The sequence below is a fragment of the Nipponia nippon genome, unplaced genomic scaffold (assembly GCF_047370975.1).
Source record: "Nipponia nippon isolate SJK-2023a ecotype South Korea unplaced genomic scaffold, ASM4737097v1 scaffold_5, whole genome shotgun sequence".
NCBI lineage: Eukaryota > Metazoa > Chordata > Aves > Pelecaniformes > Threskiornithidae > Nipponia > Nipponia nippon.
In genome coordinates, this window is record NW_028262369.1 from 52,962,213 (window position 1) to 52,976,548 (window position 14,336).

Sequence of the window (14,336 nt, forward strand, 5' to 3'; positions counted from 1 at the left end):
CTCCGAAGATATCCCTGTCAAGGAGTTCAGAAGATGCAAGACTTCCCTTCTAAAACTCAACCAAGAGGCTTGCATATAGGAAGCCATGTGTTATTAATTCCTCTGCTCACAGGGCTTCTTCTGTTGCCCCCTTCTTGTTTTAGCAATAGCAGGAATTGCATGGGATTCTGGGTGCAGTGGCTTCAAGTGCCTCACTTCACCCAAGCAGATCTCAACAGACGTCTTTCTGCCTGTCTTGTGTTCATCTGCTGCCCTATGGTAACAAAATGTCTTGTGTTTAAGACCAATGTTGAAGTCCTTGGTAAGCTTTTACTCTTTAGCAACTTTTATTTTCAAACTAAAAACACTATAGACCCAGGTTTTCACTTTTAATTTAGTATGAAGTTCTATAAGGAAAAGTTTGAGTGGGTTTGAAGGTAGAAAGCATTGCCGGTGTTACATTCATCATTCTGATTGAATTAAGATCCTTCCCCACTGCTCCAGTGCATTTGCAGTGTTTCCTTAATGTGGACAGATCCTGGGTTTGACTTTTCTTCTCCTTTCAGAGGCTCATGTGACTGCCGAATCTCCTTTGGTAAAATGTTTTGTCTCTAAATTTTACGTTTTTAAAGTGGAGACCCAGCATGATACGCGTTGTGCCAGAAGAAGATAGCTGCTGTCACTATGCTTGATGTGTGCTGCTATTGAGGGTTTAAAATTAGGGGGTTTCTTGCCTATGACAGGCCCTATTAATTGCTTTAAGGATAAGGACTAATCTTCATTTGATATCAGAAGTTCAGTGGGAAATGGTAGACTTTTAAAAATAATTATCTGATCAGGCCATCAAGGAAGCAAGCCTCTAGAATTTGTACCGTTTGGTATCTTTGGGGTTTTTCTCCATTTCTGTTGCACTGAGTTGTACACATCTTTCTTGAAGTGATAAATGTATTGATTGCTTTAGCTGGATCTTGGCTAGGAAGGAGTGATGACAGTTTTTAAAGAGGGCAGAGGTAAGAAGCACGTCCTCCTGGATGAGGTGGAGCAGAGTTTGAGGGCTTTATAAATGTTTTGATGAAGATGGGCTGCATACCTCCCGTGGAAAATGAAATCTTAGCTAGGCTCTGTGGGTTTCTCAACTGATTCTATTTTCCAACCAAAGTAGCTTTGGTTTTCCTTGAGCTGTCCGCGCTTTGTCCAAATTTTGATCTTTTATAGGCACCTTGACATATTGGTAACGGTCATATCTGTGAAGATTAATGTTTGGGGTTGTGTGGCGGTAGCTTCTCTTGACCTCTGAATGAGGTACCTATTGAGGCAACAGAGACGTGGGGATACTGTGGGGTCTTGAAATCTGAGCTTTTGGAGAAGCCAAGTCCTCGTTGCTGTAACTCCATGGTAGATTACAGAGCGTGATGCACTTCAGCTCTCTAGGGGTGTCTGTGGATTGAAGGAGCCACAGGTAGGTTGGTTTGGGTTTGACCTATCACTAAACATAAGGATTTAGGGAAAAAAAAGGCTTGAGAGTGCTGTATTGTTTGAGACTTCACTTCACAAAGGCAACAGCTTTACAGATGGGTTTAAGTGGCTGTTTCTTCTCTGTGTCCCCCCCCCCCCCCCCCAATACTGTCAAAAGAGTCAGTATACATACTAAAGACCCTGAAAGCAGAGCGAGGAAGAAATATCTTGACCCCTACTTCATGGTCAACAGACTACTTGAAGTTCTAACGTGTGGTAGTTTACGTTACTAATTGAGTTACGAGAGTTATCTTCTAACTTCAAAAAAAGTCTTTTTCATCAACTAGTTAATCAGCATTTTTAAAGGAATGTCACTGCCTTAGCAGTACTAACCAGGAAATGAATTTTTAATAGTGTCTCTCCTGAGAAAAATAACTTCCGATAGAGTTCATTTAGGCTTCACAGCGGTGTAGCATTCCTGAAGAAAATCTCATAATAATTCGGCATTCAGTGCAAATGATTAAACAAATTTTCTGTGCGATCACCTTCTTTTAGGCAGTGCTGTTACCTCAGGAAGTCTTGTGCTGCCCAGGAACCTGTGTGCAACTGGGGAGGATGTGGCGTGAGCTAACAAGTCGTAGCATTGCCTCTCAACATGGAGCTTGGGGAGGGGAGGTTTGTCTTCTGATGTGCAAGATGTTTCTTAGACGCTTGCTAGCAGGCTGCTCGCAAGGCTCCTCTTCCACGGTGACCTCACTGGAAATGTCCTCTGCAACAGTCCCAGGGCTGATGAACCTACTTTTTGTGGAGTGAGTGGGTTTTCTGTTGCCTTGTCTGGACTTTGCTCTGTAAGTGTTTCTGCAGCTGTTCCTAATCCACGCTTTTTTAACTTAAATGCAGGTCTGAGTTCTTGAGCACCATGACCTCTGACCATCTGGGAATAAAATGTATTTCTTTGTGTAATTTTTTTTCTTTTTCATCAGACTCAGCCTGTTCTTCACAGCACAACTACCTCGCTTCTCTACTGTTAACAAGGTGAATTAATTGCAGAATTACTAGGGTTCAGTTGCATTCCTGCCACTGGGAACTGGGTGCTAACATTTAGCTTTATACCATACTGTATGGCCTGTGTTTCGAGATCAGTAGATAAGCTCAACAAATTAGAAGTCCCTGTGGAAGGTCTTTTAAACACGTTAACGTTTAATTTTTTTTTTCTGCTGCAGCTGTTGCAGGAAAACATGCTTTGTAGGAAACTCATTTGATGTTATACTGTCTCAGTGGTATCCCAGGTGGTGTTTGGTCCCACTTCAGCAACTATGTCGGTACCTTCTTTTAACTCCTTCCTTTACAAAGGAGCAGCAAAGTAATGCTGTCTCAGTCTGGAAATCTCCCTCTTATAGAAAATGGTAAGGAAAGGCTGTGCAAATATCTCTTTTTCTTTTTTTTTTCTTCCCAGAGTTTTCTCTGTTCCTGGATGGGCAGCCTTTAGCCTGGGTGGAGGGAGTTTTGATCTACAGATAACTTTCCAAATCTAGGTTTGGTGTGGATACATCGAGGTGTTCTGGAGCCTGATGTAAAGCAGATTTGGCTCCGTTCTAGTCTGTGAATTAAACCAAAGGCTTCAGATTTTGCAGCTGGAAGTATTGAGAAGCCTGGAGTTAGTATTATCTTTGAAGGGTCAGCAGAGAGCATCCAGTTTCATTTTCTTTGTTCATGGCGTTCCAAAATAATCTTACGGAGTCGCTTCTGTGGGAGGCTAGTCATGCTAAGCCATGCTACCTTCTTGAGTACGTGTGGTTTTCTGCTAAACTCTTTCCGTAGAAATAGTCACTGCATTTAGTAGTTCCTTGTCCTTCACGTGTCTCCAGACAGAACGTGTAGAGGAACGTGAACTTTCATGATTGTGTGTTTAATACACCGTTGCAACTTCCATGAGCGTTTGCAGTTTGTGCGGTTTATCCGCCAGAGACGGAGGTGAAGGCACATGCTGGCTGTTACTTCTGAGTCGAGAACTGGAGTGCAATTCCCTCTCTGCTTCAAGAAAAATTTGGAAGAGCTTTGCTTCTGACTTTCCAAAACATATTTGAAACATAACTCAGTGGCAAGCTTTGTTTTGGAAATGGCCTCACTCCAGCAATGGTTTTGTCGGGTCTGTTTATCCCAATTCCTTTCCTGGCTTAATAGGCTGAGAAAGTAAAACTGTTGGGTGGGTGGTTGAAAATGGTCCGTATGGATATTGCTGTAATTTGTGTTTCATAAATAATGGTAGCTTGTGCATAAGCCTATAATTGACTGAAAATGCATTAAAAGATAGCATGAAGGCATGTAAGCTGCTACTTAAAAATCCACAGCAGGAGTCGGTCGGGAGGAGGGGGAGATTTCTTAGTGGGAGATGGGGAGGCAGGAGGCCTGCAAACTCTGTGCAACATTAAACAGCACGATTCAAACGTGCTAAAAGTTAGTTTTCTTAAATGTTTATTGAAGAATGCAAAAATCCTTAAATACTCGAGTAAAGAAAGCTGTCTTGTCTGCATCAGGGCCAGGTGATGGATGCTAATAGCAGCAGTATTATTTCTAAATAGCTGTGGTATTAATTATGGCCTGTGTCTGAAAAAAATCTGTGGCTGGTGAGTGGGAGGTGGAAGGGCAGGGGCAGGAGGGAGATTAAAACATCAAAATTCCAGAGAATTCAGTGTTTTGTGTATGGAACGTTTCTGGCCTCTCCACGGCTGTACAGCCAGCAGTGTGGGAGCTAGTCTGGAAGGTCGTCTTGCTCCCAGAGCTGCTGAATGTGCTGCTGCTCAGAACACTCATATTTATCACTTAATTTGTTCTTAATTAAGCTCAATGCGAGCCGTGTGGTTTTGATATCTAATTCAGATAGGAGCAAAGCCAGGCATTAGAGCTCTTGTGGGCTATGAGCACATGTGGAGGACGAGGGGGCAAGTGGGGAAAGCACCACCTTTCAACAGGCAGGGGAAAAAGCTTCAAAATATTATTTAATAGAAACTAGCAGCTAATTCTCATGAGCGATGGAGCCGTTGAACTGGGTCGAGAGGCAGCGCTCTGGTGGGAGCCGGTGTACCTCCCCTCCAGGAGTGCTAGCGCTGGAGCGAGGGGCGTCTGGCGTCTCACCCGCACATGCAGACACCATCCAAAATAACTTTCATGCTGCCTTTGGCCAGGACGTTTTCCACTCTGGTCATTTGGGTTTGTTGAACTTCTTAAACTAAAGCGTTGCATACGCTTTGACTTTAGGTGTGCTAGTTGAAAGCGTGCAAGGGAAGGGCATCCAGCTGCTAGAGGGAGAGGCTCCTGGGAGGGCATGCAGAAGGAAAACAGACCTCAGGAAAGCCTGTTAACATTCCTGCACTAACTATCCCATTTGCAAAATGCTTTTTATTTGGACTTCTTTTTTTTCTTGGTCACCAGTCAGTAAAATCTAGTTGTCCTTTAAAACAAATGGTTTTGTAATTCTCGCCAGATTGTCTGATAATTTACATTTGCTTGGAAGATACTGCACTACAATCCAATAAACTTATTTTCTTATTACAAGTCATGTGTTTGCCAGTTGGCCAAACATCGTATTTAAAGAAGCTACAATTTCATTTTTGTTTAGCTATTTAAACTTTTGCTTTGGAGTTTGAAAGTAATTTTTAGTCTTTTTTTCCAGTCATTCTTCCATCCCCACATCTTCACCTCTGAAAAGATACAGTTGGAGCTGAACGTCAGGAATATTCCCTCCTACACCTCCTACTGTCAAATTAACGTATCTGAGGGGAAATTAAAATGTAATGTGATTTGGTCTTTGTTTTGTCAGTTTAAGTTGAATGCTATGAGAATGACTTGAAGGTGGGTAAGATTTGTTGCTTTGTTGTGATTCCTTTGGAGATGCTTTCTTACTCAAGAAATGTTCGTAAGAGATGTCTTGCCGTGCTGCCATGGATGAGAAGTATCTCATTGTACAATTCAATTGAAAGCTTTTTGGTGAATCTCCTCCCGCCTGCGGCTGCCACCAGCTCTGATCTTCTGGGGGAGTGTGGTGGTGGTGGTTGCTTGCTTTGTTTATTACTGAATGGTAGCTGTACCTCCAACATGAGGACAACCCTTGGGAAAACGTTACCTTGCTGGGGCACCAAGGTCCCACAGTGAGTTGGAATGGGTGGAGATTGCCACATTTAAAGGGCAGTTATTAGTGAAGTTGCTATTGGTGTTGCTACGGACTATCGGTGATGAAATGATGGTTTCTTGGTAATTGCCATGCATTCTTCTGCTGGGAATAAAGGGCAAAAGACAGCTTTTTTTGTCTTCTCTGGATAAGTAAATTTTTCAGAGCAATTTTTTTTTTTCCCTTGGGTAAACCCCCATTTTGGGGGGAGGAAGGGGAGTAACCCCCCCACTTTTCCATGCTCCTTTAGTTGGGGGAGTGACTCTCTTCCACCCATACCTGTTGTGGACGGGTCACAGAGCAGCTTCTGGATGTTTGATACGAGCAGACGAACGCTCCAAGTGTCCCGACCCACTGTAACCCAGATCCTGCTCGTCTTGGTGCTGACAGTGGTGGCAGGAGGTGGCTTTGCAGTCCGGATATGTGAATGAAATGGAGCCCTCCCCAAATGGCCCATGGCGTCCTTGATCATCTGTGATCTGGCTGTGCTTGCCAAGTGTAAAGTGCCTTTTTAAAACGAGCTTTTATCGTTTGTGCTGAAGAAGGACTTTGAGGCTTCCTGTGCAGATAGGACTTTGTGTTGTATATGGGATCTTTCCAGTCCCTAGTGAATAAACACAGCTGGCCGTTTTGGGAAACGGACTTAACATCTTTGCATCAAAGCTGTACAAATAAGGCAGCAAGCTGTACTGAATTATTAGACAAAATGTTTTCTGACTTTTACACTGACTTGGGAGCGATCAAATGAAGAAATGTATTTCTTATGAAGCTGCCTTCAGCCCATGAAGGGGAAAATAAGTTTCCCCTCCTCCCCCCTTTGGAAACATGACTAGAACAAGCAGTCTTGATGACTTATCAATGTTGGATTATCATGCAATAATTTACTGGGCAGCCTTTTGCTGTCCGGAGCCGCCCACGCGCACAAGTCAATGGTGCCTTTGTTCAGGAGTGCTGGAAGAATGCATGATCTAATGGGGTGGTGGGAGTTCGCCTTCGTTCCAGCGCGCTCAAGGCTGCGCTCATTCCCCCAGTGTCCCAAATGCGTTTCCTTTCTCCATCCCTGTCTTAGTACAGGAGCCCAGAGAAAGCAACCCGTGTTTGTATCTCTATCAAGCTTTCTTAAAATCCGGGCGCCCGTCTCTGGTGGAGCTCTGCATGCCAAAATCTTTGGTTTGGTGGAGCGTGGTTTATGATGAGATTGCGTTAAAATCCAGCAGACATTTCTTGTTCATCATGTACGTGCCTGAATCTCTAGACTCTTCAGGTGAGGACAAGCAAATAAACCTAAAGTTTATTATTACCAGTTTGTGTTCCCATAAGGGCCACCACTCAGCATTTGAGAGCTGTCATCTGTGCTCTTGCGTGGAGTTATTTCCCCAGTGAAGATCATCAGAAAAAGAAAATCCTGCATTTTCTTTTTTCAGACCCTGGATGTTCCATTTGCTTGTGCAATACCGGTGCTCTCATCTTCCTCCTCCTCCTCCACAAATTTTCCCAGAAAAGCTAGGGTGTAGTTGTAACGGACATTTGCTCTAGAACTATAATAACTTCTTACTTTCTGTCATAAGTTTGGCTTTTTCATGCGCATGTGATGCAAGTGACATAACTTACTGCTTACGTGTTTTGCAGGTGTCGGGACTGTTGTTGTTTAATAAAACACTTTTATTCCAAAAGAGCAAGTTGCTCAGGATGTTTCTCACTCTCCTCCTTTCCTTATAAACACTGTCCTGGTCTCATTGCCCATCTGCATGCTGGAAAATCCTGTCCCATTCCATGGGATGGGATAACTCAGTCTCCTTAAATATTTCCCTCTCATCTGTAGCCCCTGTGCTCTGGGAAGGAAGCCTCCAGGAAGGTTTCTAGCATGGGAGGCTGAACAAAATACTGCAGTAGCTGAGAACTTGGAGTGGTTGGTTGACTCAAGAAGCAGCAATCAGTCTTGAACAAGATCTTGCAAACTTGCTGGCCTCTGTCTATTGACATCAATATTTCTGTCCCTTGCAATTCACTGCTCATGTGAGGTTCCGGTATCTCTGCTACCCTTTGCATGTCATGGTAGTGTAAGAGTGGAAGATGCTGCCTCCTGCTATGGCTGGTAGCTCTTTATTTGTCAGAGAGGAGCAAATGAGCACTTATGTCTTGAAGCAGCAGAGTAAGTCTGTCTGCTTATAGCTGGTCCAGCATTGTGTTTGGTGGTGGGGAGAGTTGAAGGTTCAAGAACAGAGTTGAGATAGGAGTAGAGGAGAAGATGGGCGAATGGCCTGGGGCATGTTCTAGCTGGCCTTTCTTCCTGGGAATGATGGGGAAACAGGTCAGATAAGAGCAAAAAGAAATGCCAGTGGTAGTTGCTTGCTCTCTGTCTTGTCACCGCAAAATGGAAATGAAATCCAGTAACAAAAGTAATAAATATGGTGGTATTTTTTACTGTTTTGTTTTCAATTCTTTTAACCTTTACTTAGAAATAAGTTGTCTGCAGGTACCTGTGTGAAAAAGCTGCCTTGAAAAGCCAACCAAAAGAGAAACAAAGCAAAGTTTAACCATTTAATTACTGCTCAGTGAATTTTGCTGAAAACAAATCTGCAAAGGCTTGGTTCTTTGCCTAATACAATCTTCTCAGGTGTTTGTTTTTTTTTTTTTTTTTTTTTTTCCTGTGCAGTAAAACTCAGCGGCTGTATTTTAAAGCTCACTGCCAGGAGGATGCACCAAGGGATCGTAGAGAGTGCAGAAGAGGTAGCATGGTTTCTTCCCACATGCAGGGGACGCGGGTGGACCGATAATGAAGGAGACTAGTGTCGTCTGGACTTATCTCATCCAGGCATCTGCTCACAATTCAGTACTTGTAGTGGCGTGCCAGCTGGCGGGACGTTTTCCTGATGTAAATTATCCATCCGTTCTAAGGGGTCTGAATACAAGGAGGCCTTTTGTGTGTAGGGACGAATTCCTAACTTGGAGGGGAAAGGGAGGAGTTTCTAAAGATCTAAATAGCATTTGCTTACATTTTTCCAGTCTATCTTTACGGTTTTCAGCATGGTGCATTTCCTGGTGGACCCTGGGATACAGAATTGGGTGATAACCCTGTTGAGGAGGGGCTTTGATTGCCGATGACGTCTGGCAGCTGTGGCCAGCCCGACAACGTGAGCAGGTTGTTGGGGGAAGCATCCCCTGCATCAAATAACGATGAACGTTTCCAATGCCACTGCTGCTGCCTCTGCAGGCACTCAGACTTGCTTGCTTGTTTGAATCTGTAATTGCAGTACTGTCTTGAAGGATTATATGTGTGCTCGCTTACTTTAGAGAATGTTATTACAGGGTTTTCTACATCAGCGTGAATGATCAAAAGGGGCTGGTTATTTTGTCATCTTGTCTCTTGCTGTTCAACAGCTTCATGCCTCAGAAAAGATGCAGTTTTAAAATGTGGGGCTCGTGATTTTGAGCCCTGGATGCATTAAAGGCATGTCAGATTGCACTGGTCATTAATTAGTCGTCTTTCTTCTAACAAATTTTTATAACAAACATCTGGAGTTCTTCCTGCAAAATAGATCTGCCACTTCTCAGTACACAGCGGGAAATATTACCTGATACTTGACACTATCAGACACTTCTAAGCCAAACTGAGATCAAAATAATTACCAGCTTCTAGGAACAGGAGAACAATGACTCTTTGTCTTCCAAATGAAACATTTAAAACTGCCTTTCACCTGGTTATTGCTGTTGCCGTTTCTCTCTGTAATAGCAGTATATATTTATTTAGCCCTCCAAGACTTGAAAGCAACCTAGGCGGCTTATCTTTGCTAGAAAAAGTCTCTGCAACCTTGAAGAGCCCTGCTAGCTGCCAGGCTGCAGAGCACAGCTTTTACATTCAGTATGAACATGGAGGAAACGTGTTTCAACACTGTGTCAGCTGGTCTTGGGTAAACTCTATTGTTCCAGCAGTATTTACCCACGGCAAGCTGATACTGCGCTAGCACACAGCCGCGCTGTGTGCATTAACTGCATTCCTGTTCAATGCCATTAACAGGATTTCTCAAATAGTTACGCTGCCAGCTGAAATAAATGTCTTTTCACCTGGGTTGCTCGGTTGGGAGGGTTTTGAATGTGTTTTCTTTGGCCCGTGGTGTAAAACTGAAGATGAAAAAGGGAGGGTCCTTTCCATTTTAGCACAAGGGATTTGTATGGAAAATGCTTTCGCGCTGCCCAGAGTGCAGTTTGCATGTGTTGTGCCTTTAGCTGAGCTGGAATTTTTGCAAGGAGCTGTAGGAGACCTTGTTGGGGAACAGGGACTGTAATCCAGTTACAGTGGAGAGGAAAAATATTTTTTTATGGGGACGTGTGGGCTGTGACCTGGCCTTTCTGCTAGAGCAGAAAGCTCTGTGTGTGTGTGTGTAGTCGGAGCACACGCCTGGCCCCCTCTTCATTCCCAGGATTCTTTCGAAGCGTTTCCTCCCTGAAGTCATCTTGATGAAGCCTGAGCACAGGGTTTTTCCTTCACGCTAGAGGAATGCAGTACTAGTGGAAGAAAACTGACCCACGTGAAAGTAGCAGGGTATTCTTGACAATTCAGTTGACACAATTTAATTGAATGATCTTCATGCTGTTGGCTCTGACTTTTTTTCCCTCTTGACTCATGGAATGGTGGCTCTTGCCTGGTGTCTTTACTGTTTTCACTGGTGATGAAAATTACCCAAAGAAGTCTCACCAGGGCAGTGACTTTCAGCCTCATATTTTGTTTTACTTCAGTGTGTGAGCTCAAAGAAAACTTCCTCATGAAGCTGATGATGACAGTTTTATTAGTGATAAAACCGTGATAGTAGGTCTGGTTTTAGTTGCTGTTCATCCAAGGTGTCGGTGAAGTTCTTGGACTGGCGAGTTGCAGGTCAACACATATACTAGGGTCTTCCTGCGGAAGAGCAAGGAGGCATTTGCTTCTGGGACTCCTTGCCTTTATCTGGAAAAGATGGGGAGTATATCCTGGGTTTGTTTACCATGGGCCTGGAAAAGGTATTTGTGCATGTCTGGTCTATTGGCTTGTGTCTGGTGCGCTCACCTTGAGTTTCTGTGTGTGCATGCTCTTCACCTCTGAAGCATGCTTTGCCTTCAGTGAGGAGCTCTCTTCTTGAGAAGAGACCACGTATCAGGAGAAATGGGAAACCTGGAAGAGACTGATTTGTATACCTGATGGCTGCTTCTTGCATTGAGATTCATATGAAAAATACTTCCAAATAAATGGAAACAGGATTAATCATCTCTTGTATTGGGCAGCAAGGAGAGGGTAGGCCTAAGCTGCATTACAATGTTAAGTGTTGAACCTTCGGAGTTTCTAGCCCTTGTGGAAGCAGTTTGGCATTAATAGTGTGATTCCTTCTCACTTGTGTTCTGTGTGTAAGAAGATCTTGTTAAATAACTTGACCCCAAACCAAAAGTGACCTAGTATTGAGTAAGAGCTGCAGACTGTGAGTGTCTGGCTTCCAGTCTTGTGCTTAGGTCATCTGTAACCTCACACATGATGTAACAGTAAAGGGTATTTTGTGGGAAGTATTGGGAGGGTTGTATCTGTACAATGCCCCAGCTGTCTTGCATGTCACGCAGATAGTACTTTTTGGTAGGTTAAGGTATCAGCAGATTTCTTTGGCTTTAAACACAAGATTGGTCTTTTTTTATCCTTGGGACATGCAGGTGTAAGGTTTTTTTCTGGTGCCGCATGTCTTGATTTTTACTTCAGTTTTTTTCTGGTATGTTGATTTCTGGACCCTTTGCCATGCTTCTCCTGCTACTTTGGTGTTTCCAGCAGCCAGAAAGGACAGAGGTTCCTCCCTTGCGCCGTCTGGGCTCTGGGCATGATGTGCCTAATGCAGGTGTAACTGGTGGGTGGCCTGTGAGTGAGAACTGTGGTTCATGACCTGATTTTGCAATCAGGTTTTGCATGTGTGCTTTGAGAGGCACGCTGTTCTTGTTGCCTGGTGCCGCCTGGTCTGCTCTAACTTGTGAAGTGAGCCACTCTTCAGCAGGTGCAAAGCCTTGTGTTAAAATTTAACACGGTGGAGTTAATTAATTTTACAAGTTGAGATTAAATCCGCATGACTTCTACAGGTGGAAAAAACCTGTTTCTCAATCACTTGAAACTCTTCTAGTAACTTTTTTCTTTTTGTTTTGTTCAGTGAAGGGACCAGTGATGGCTGCAGCCTCTGCTTAGAGCAGTGTTTTCCTTGGAGGTGGTGGGAGCGTAAAAGAGTATGGCAGGGACTAAACGCCCGAGGTTTTGTTCCAGACAAAGCTCACGTTGTTTTAGCAAGTTCCGTACGTGCACCAGGGTGCTTGCCGAAGTGGAGCAAGAACAGCCGGCACGCAGCTGTACGCCGCCTCCTGGCAACGTGCCCCTCGGCTGGTGGGGGCGGCGCAGGAAGGTGGCTGAAGTGTGCTGCGGTCCTTTTCCACTAATGGTTTTTGTCGGGGGTGTGAATCCCCTGGGTGGTTGGTTTATGTGCACAGGGGTAGATGCTCAAGTCATTGGAGAAGAATCCATGAAGGAGGATGATCTGCTGATTGCCACAGACCTGTTAGGAGATGAGTAGAGGGCAGGGAGGTGGGTTTACATTTATCCTCTTACAAGAGGGAGAACATGGCTAGCTTGTAAATCATTGCACACAGATCTGCAAAGTGTCTTGGCAACTTTAATCATATGGTCTGGGAAACTTAAACCTTGTTTTATCTTTCCCAGGGAATGAGTAAAAGAGGGTGTACTCAGTAGTTCACTGCTGAAGGAAAGGCTTCATGAGTAGTAGAAAGAGTTTGGGATATTGTCTATTTAGGGAGGAAGTAGAGGTACAAAACAGGCTCTACAGTGTGACCCTTACCTCTCTGGTTAATACTGTTTCTCCCATACATGTATTTAGAAGAAGTATTATCAAATGTCATGGTTAACTTGGACCTGGGCTTAGAGACACGCAGTGTGTTTGTGGCTCTGATGTAATACATCATCTGTTGGGGTAAGGACACTGTTGGAGAGAGAAAATTGTTGCAGGAGAAAATTGCAGCTTGAGATGTGTGTTTGGTTGCACAGAAGTTTATAGGTCTGTTTGTTTATCTACTTAGCCTGCCCTTGACTTCTGCCTTTGGTTCCTTCACCTTGTCTTTGCCGGGAGATGCAGTACATAGGGCTGGAGGAGGTACTTCTGGTGCTACTGGACATTGTTCATCCTTCTGGATGGTACTAGAGGAGATGTTTCTTCTTGAGAGAACTGTAGTGCAGCTCTTCCCATTCTTTTTGTTTGAAGTTGAGTCTTTCTCATGTCTGTCTTCTCTCATCCGCAGGAAAGGCCTTTGACATCACGTATGTGCGTCTGAAGTTTCACACCAGTCGGCCGGAGAGCTTTGCGATCTACAAACGCACCAGGGAAGATGGTCCGTGGGTGCCCTACCAGTATTACAGTGGCTCCTGTGAGAGCACGTATCACAAAGTCAATCGGGGCTTTATTCGGACTGGAGAGGATGAGCAGCAGGCGCTCTGCACGGACGAGTTCAGTGACATCTCCCCTCTCACTGGGGGCAACGTGGCGTTTTCAACACTGGAGGGGCGTCCCAGTGCCTATAACTTTGACAACAGCCCTGTGCTACAGGTATGTGAACAGGACTAAGTCAATTGGGTGGCCTGAGTTGAGTCTGTTTAGTTGTTGTGGATGGTGGCTTTGTGCCGACTGGGGGCTGCACTACAGCCCTTACTCATGCTGAAAGGCCCCTGCACAGCTAAGTTGGCATGGACAATCCAAAGAGGTGCTTTTGAAGGAAGAGTTGAACTCTTGACTATTTTTAGTAAGTTTATGGTAGAAAAAGCAGAATTGGTGGCATTAAGGATGATGTGTCATTAGGCATCATGGAAGTCTTTTTAGGATGGATGCAAATCTCTGCCTGCTTAGAAAGCAGGTGTGGGCATTTTGCTGTTGTTTCAGATACAAGGGCAGAGGAAGGTAAAGCCTAAGTCAAATGAATCTTTGAGGCATCTGCATTTATATTGTGAAAGCAAAAATTTAAGAAATGTGAGATTCTTCTAAACAAATAAAGGGTTATTGGAAACCCTAACCTCTTCTTTTACATGTGTGTTGGGGTGAGGGAGCTTGATTTTATCCACAGTATTTAGTTTCTCTTACAAGCAGCTTGGGGAGAGGGTTTGGTCAAGGGGTTTTCTTTTTTTTGTTGCTACCATTCACAACACTGGTTGGGCAGTGGTCAGGAGCATACTGGGAACACCAGTTTGTCCAGTTTACTTACCATTTTCTGTATGCTGCTTGATGACCTCTCCAGCTTATATTGCAACAAGGAGCTAAAGCTGTGGGGTTTGCCCCATCGGGGCTCGTCTCCTTCCTTTCGGAGCTGTGATTGCCACTTCTTCCCTTTCCTCTTTGAGCAGCAGGAGCAGACTGAGACATGATCACCAGCCAGTGGGCAGGAAAGCAGAATCTGGTGGTGCTTGCTTCTGCAAACAAAAATAAAGATTAATGGGAAAGGAGGAACTCCTGAAATGGAAAAGAACCAGTTTGGCTGCCTTGTTGGTGTAGCTAGTCCTTGGAGAGAACAGGGTCTAATTGTTAAGGGGAGCGGAGAGATTTCAAGTTAGCGATACGGCATATAATTTTCTGATAAACTCCTCTATGTAAGGAATAGAGACCTGACTGCCAGTTTCCCAAAATACGTACAAACCTCTGGTGTTGCTTTTCAGAACTGAAGTAAGTGTCTTTTTGGG

General features: G+C 44.2%; 1 protein-coding gene across 1 annotated transcript in view; it reads left to right on the top strand.

Annotated features, from left to right (window-relative positions):
- The window catches only part of LAMC1 (laminin subunit gamma 1), a 69,459-nt gene that overhangs the window by 30,912 nt on the left and 24,211 nt on the right, over positions 1 to 14,336 (top strand). Inside the window, exon 2 of the mRNA XM_087731195.1 lies at positions 12,911 to 13,215. Coding sequence (XP_087587321.1) covers positions 12,911 to 13,215 — 305 coding nt within the window. The remainder of the gene's footprint in view (positions 1 to 12,910; positions 13,216 to 14,336) is intronic.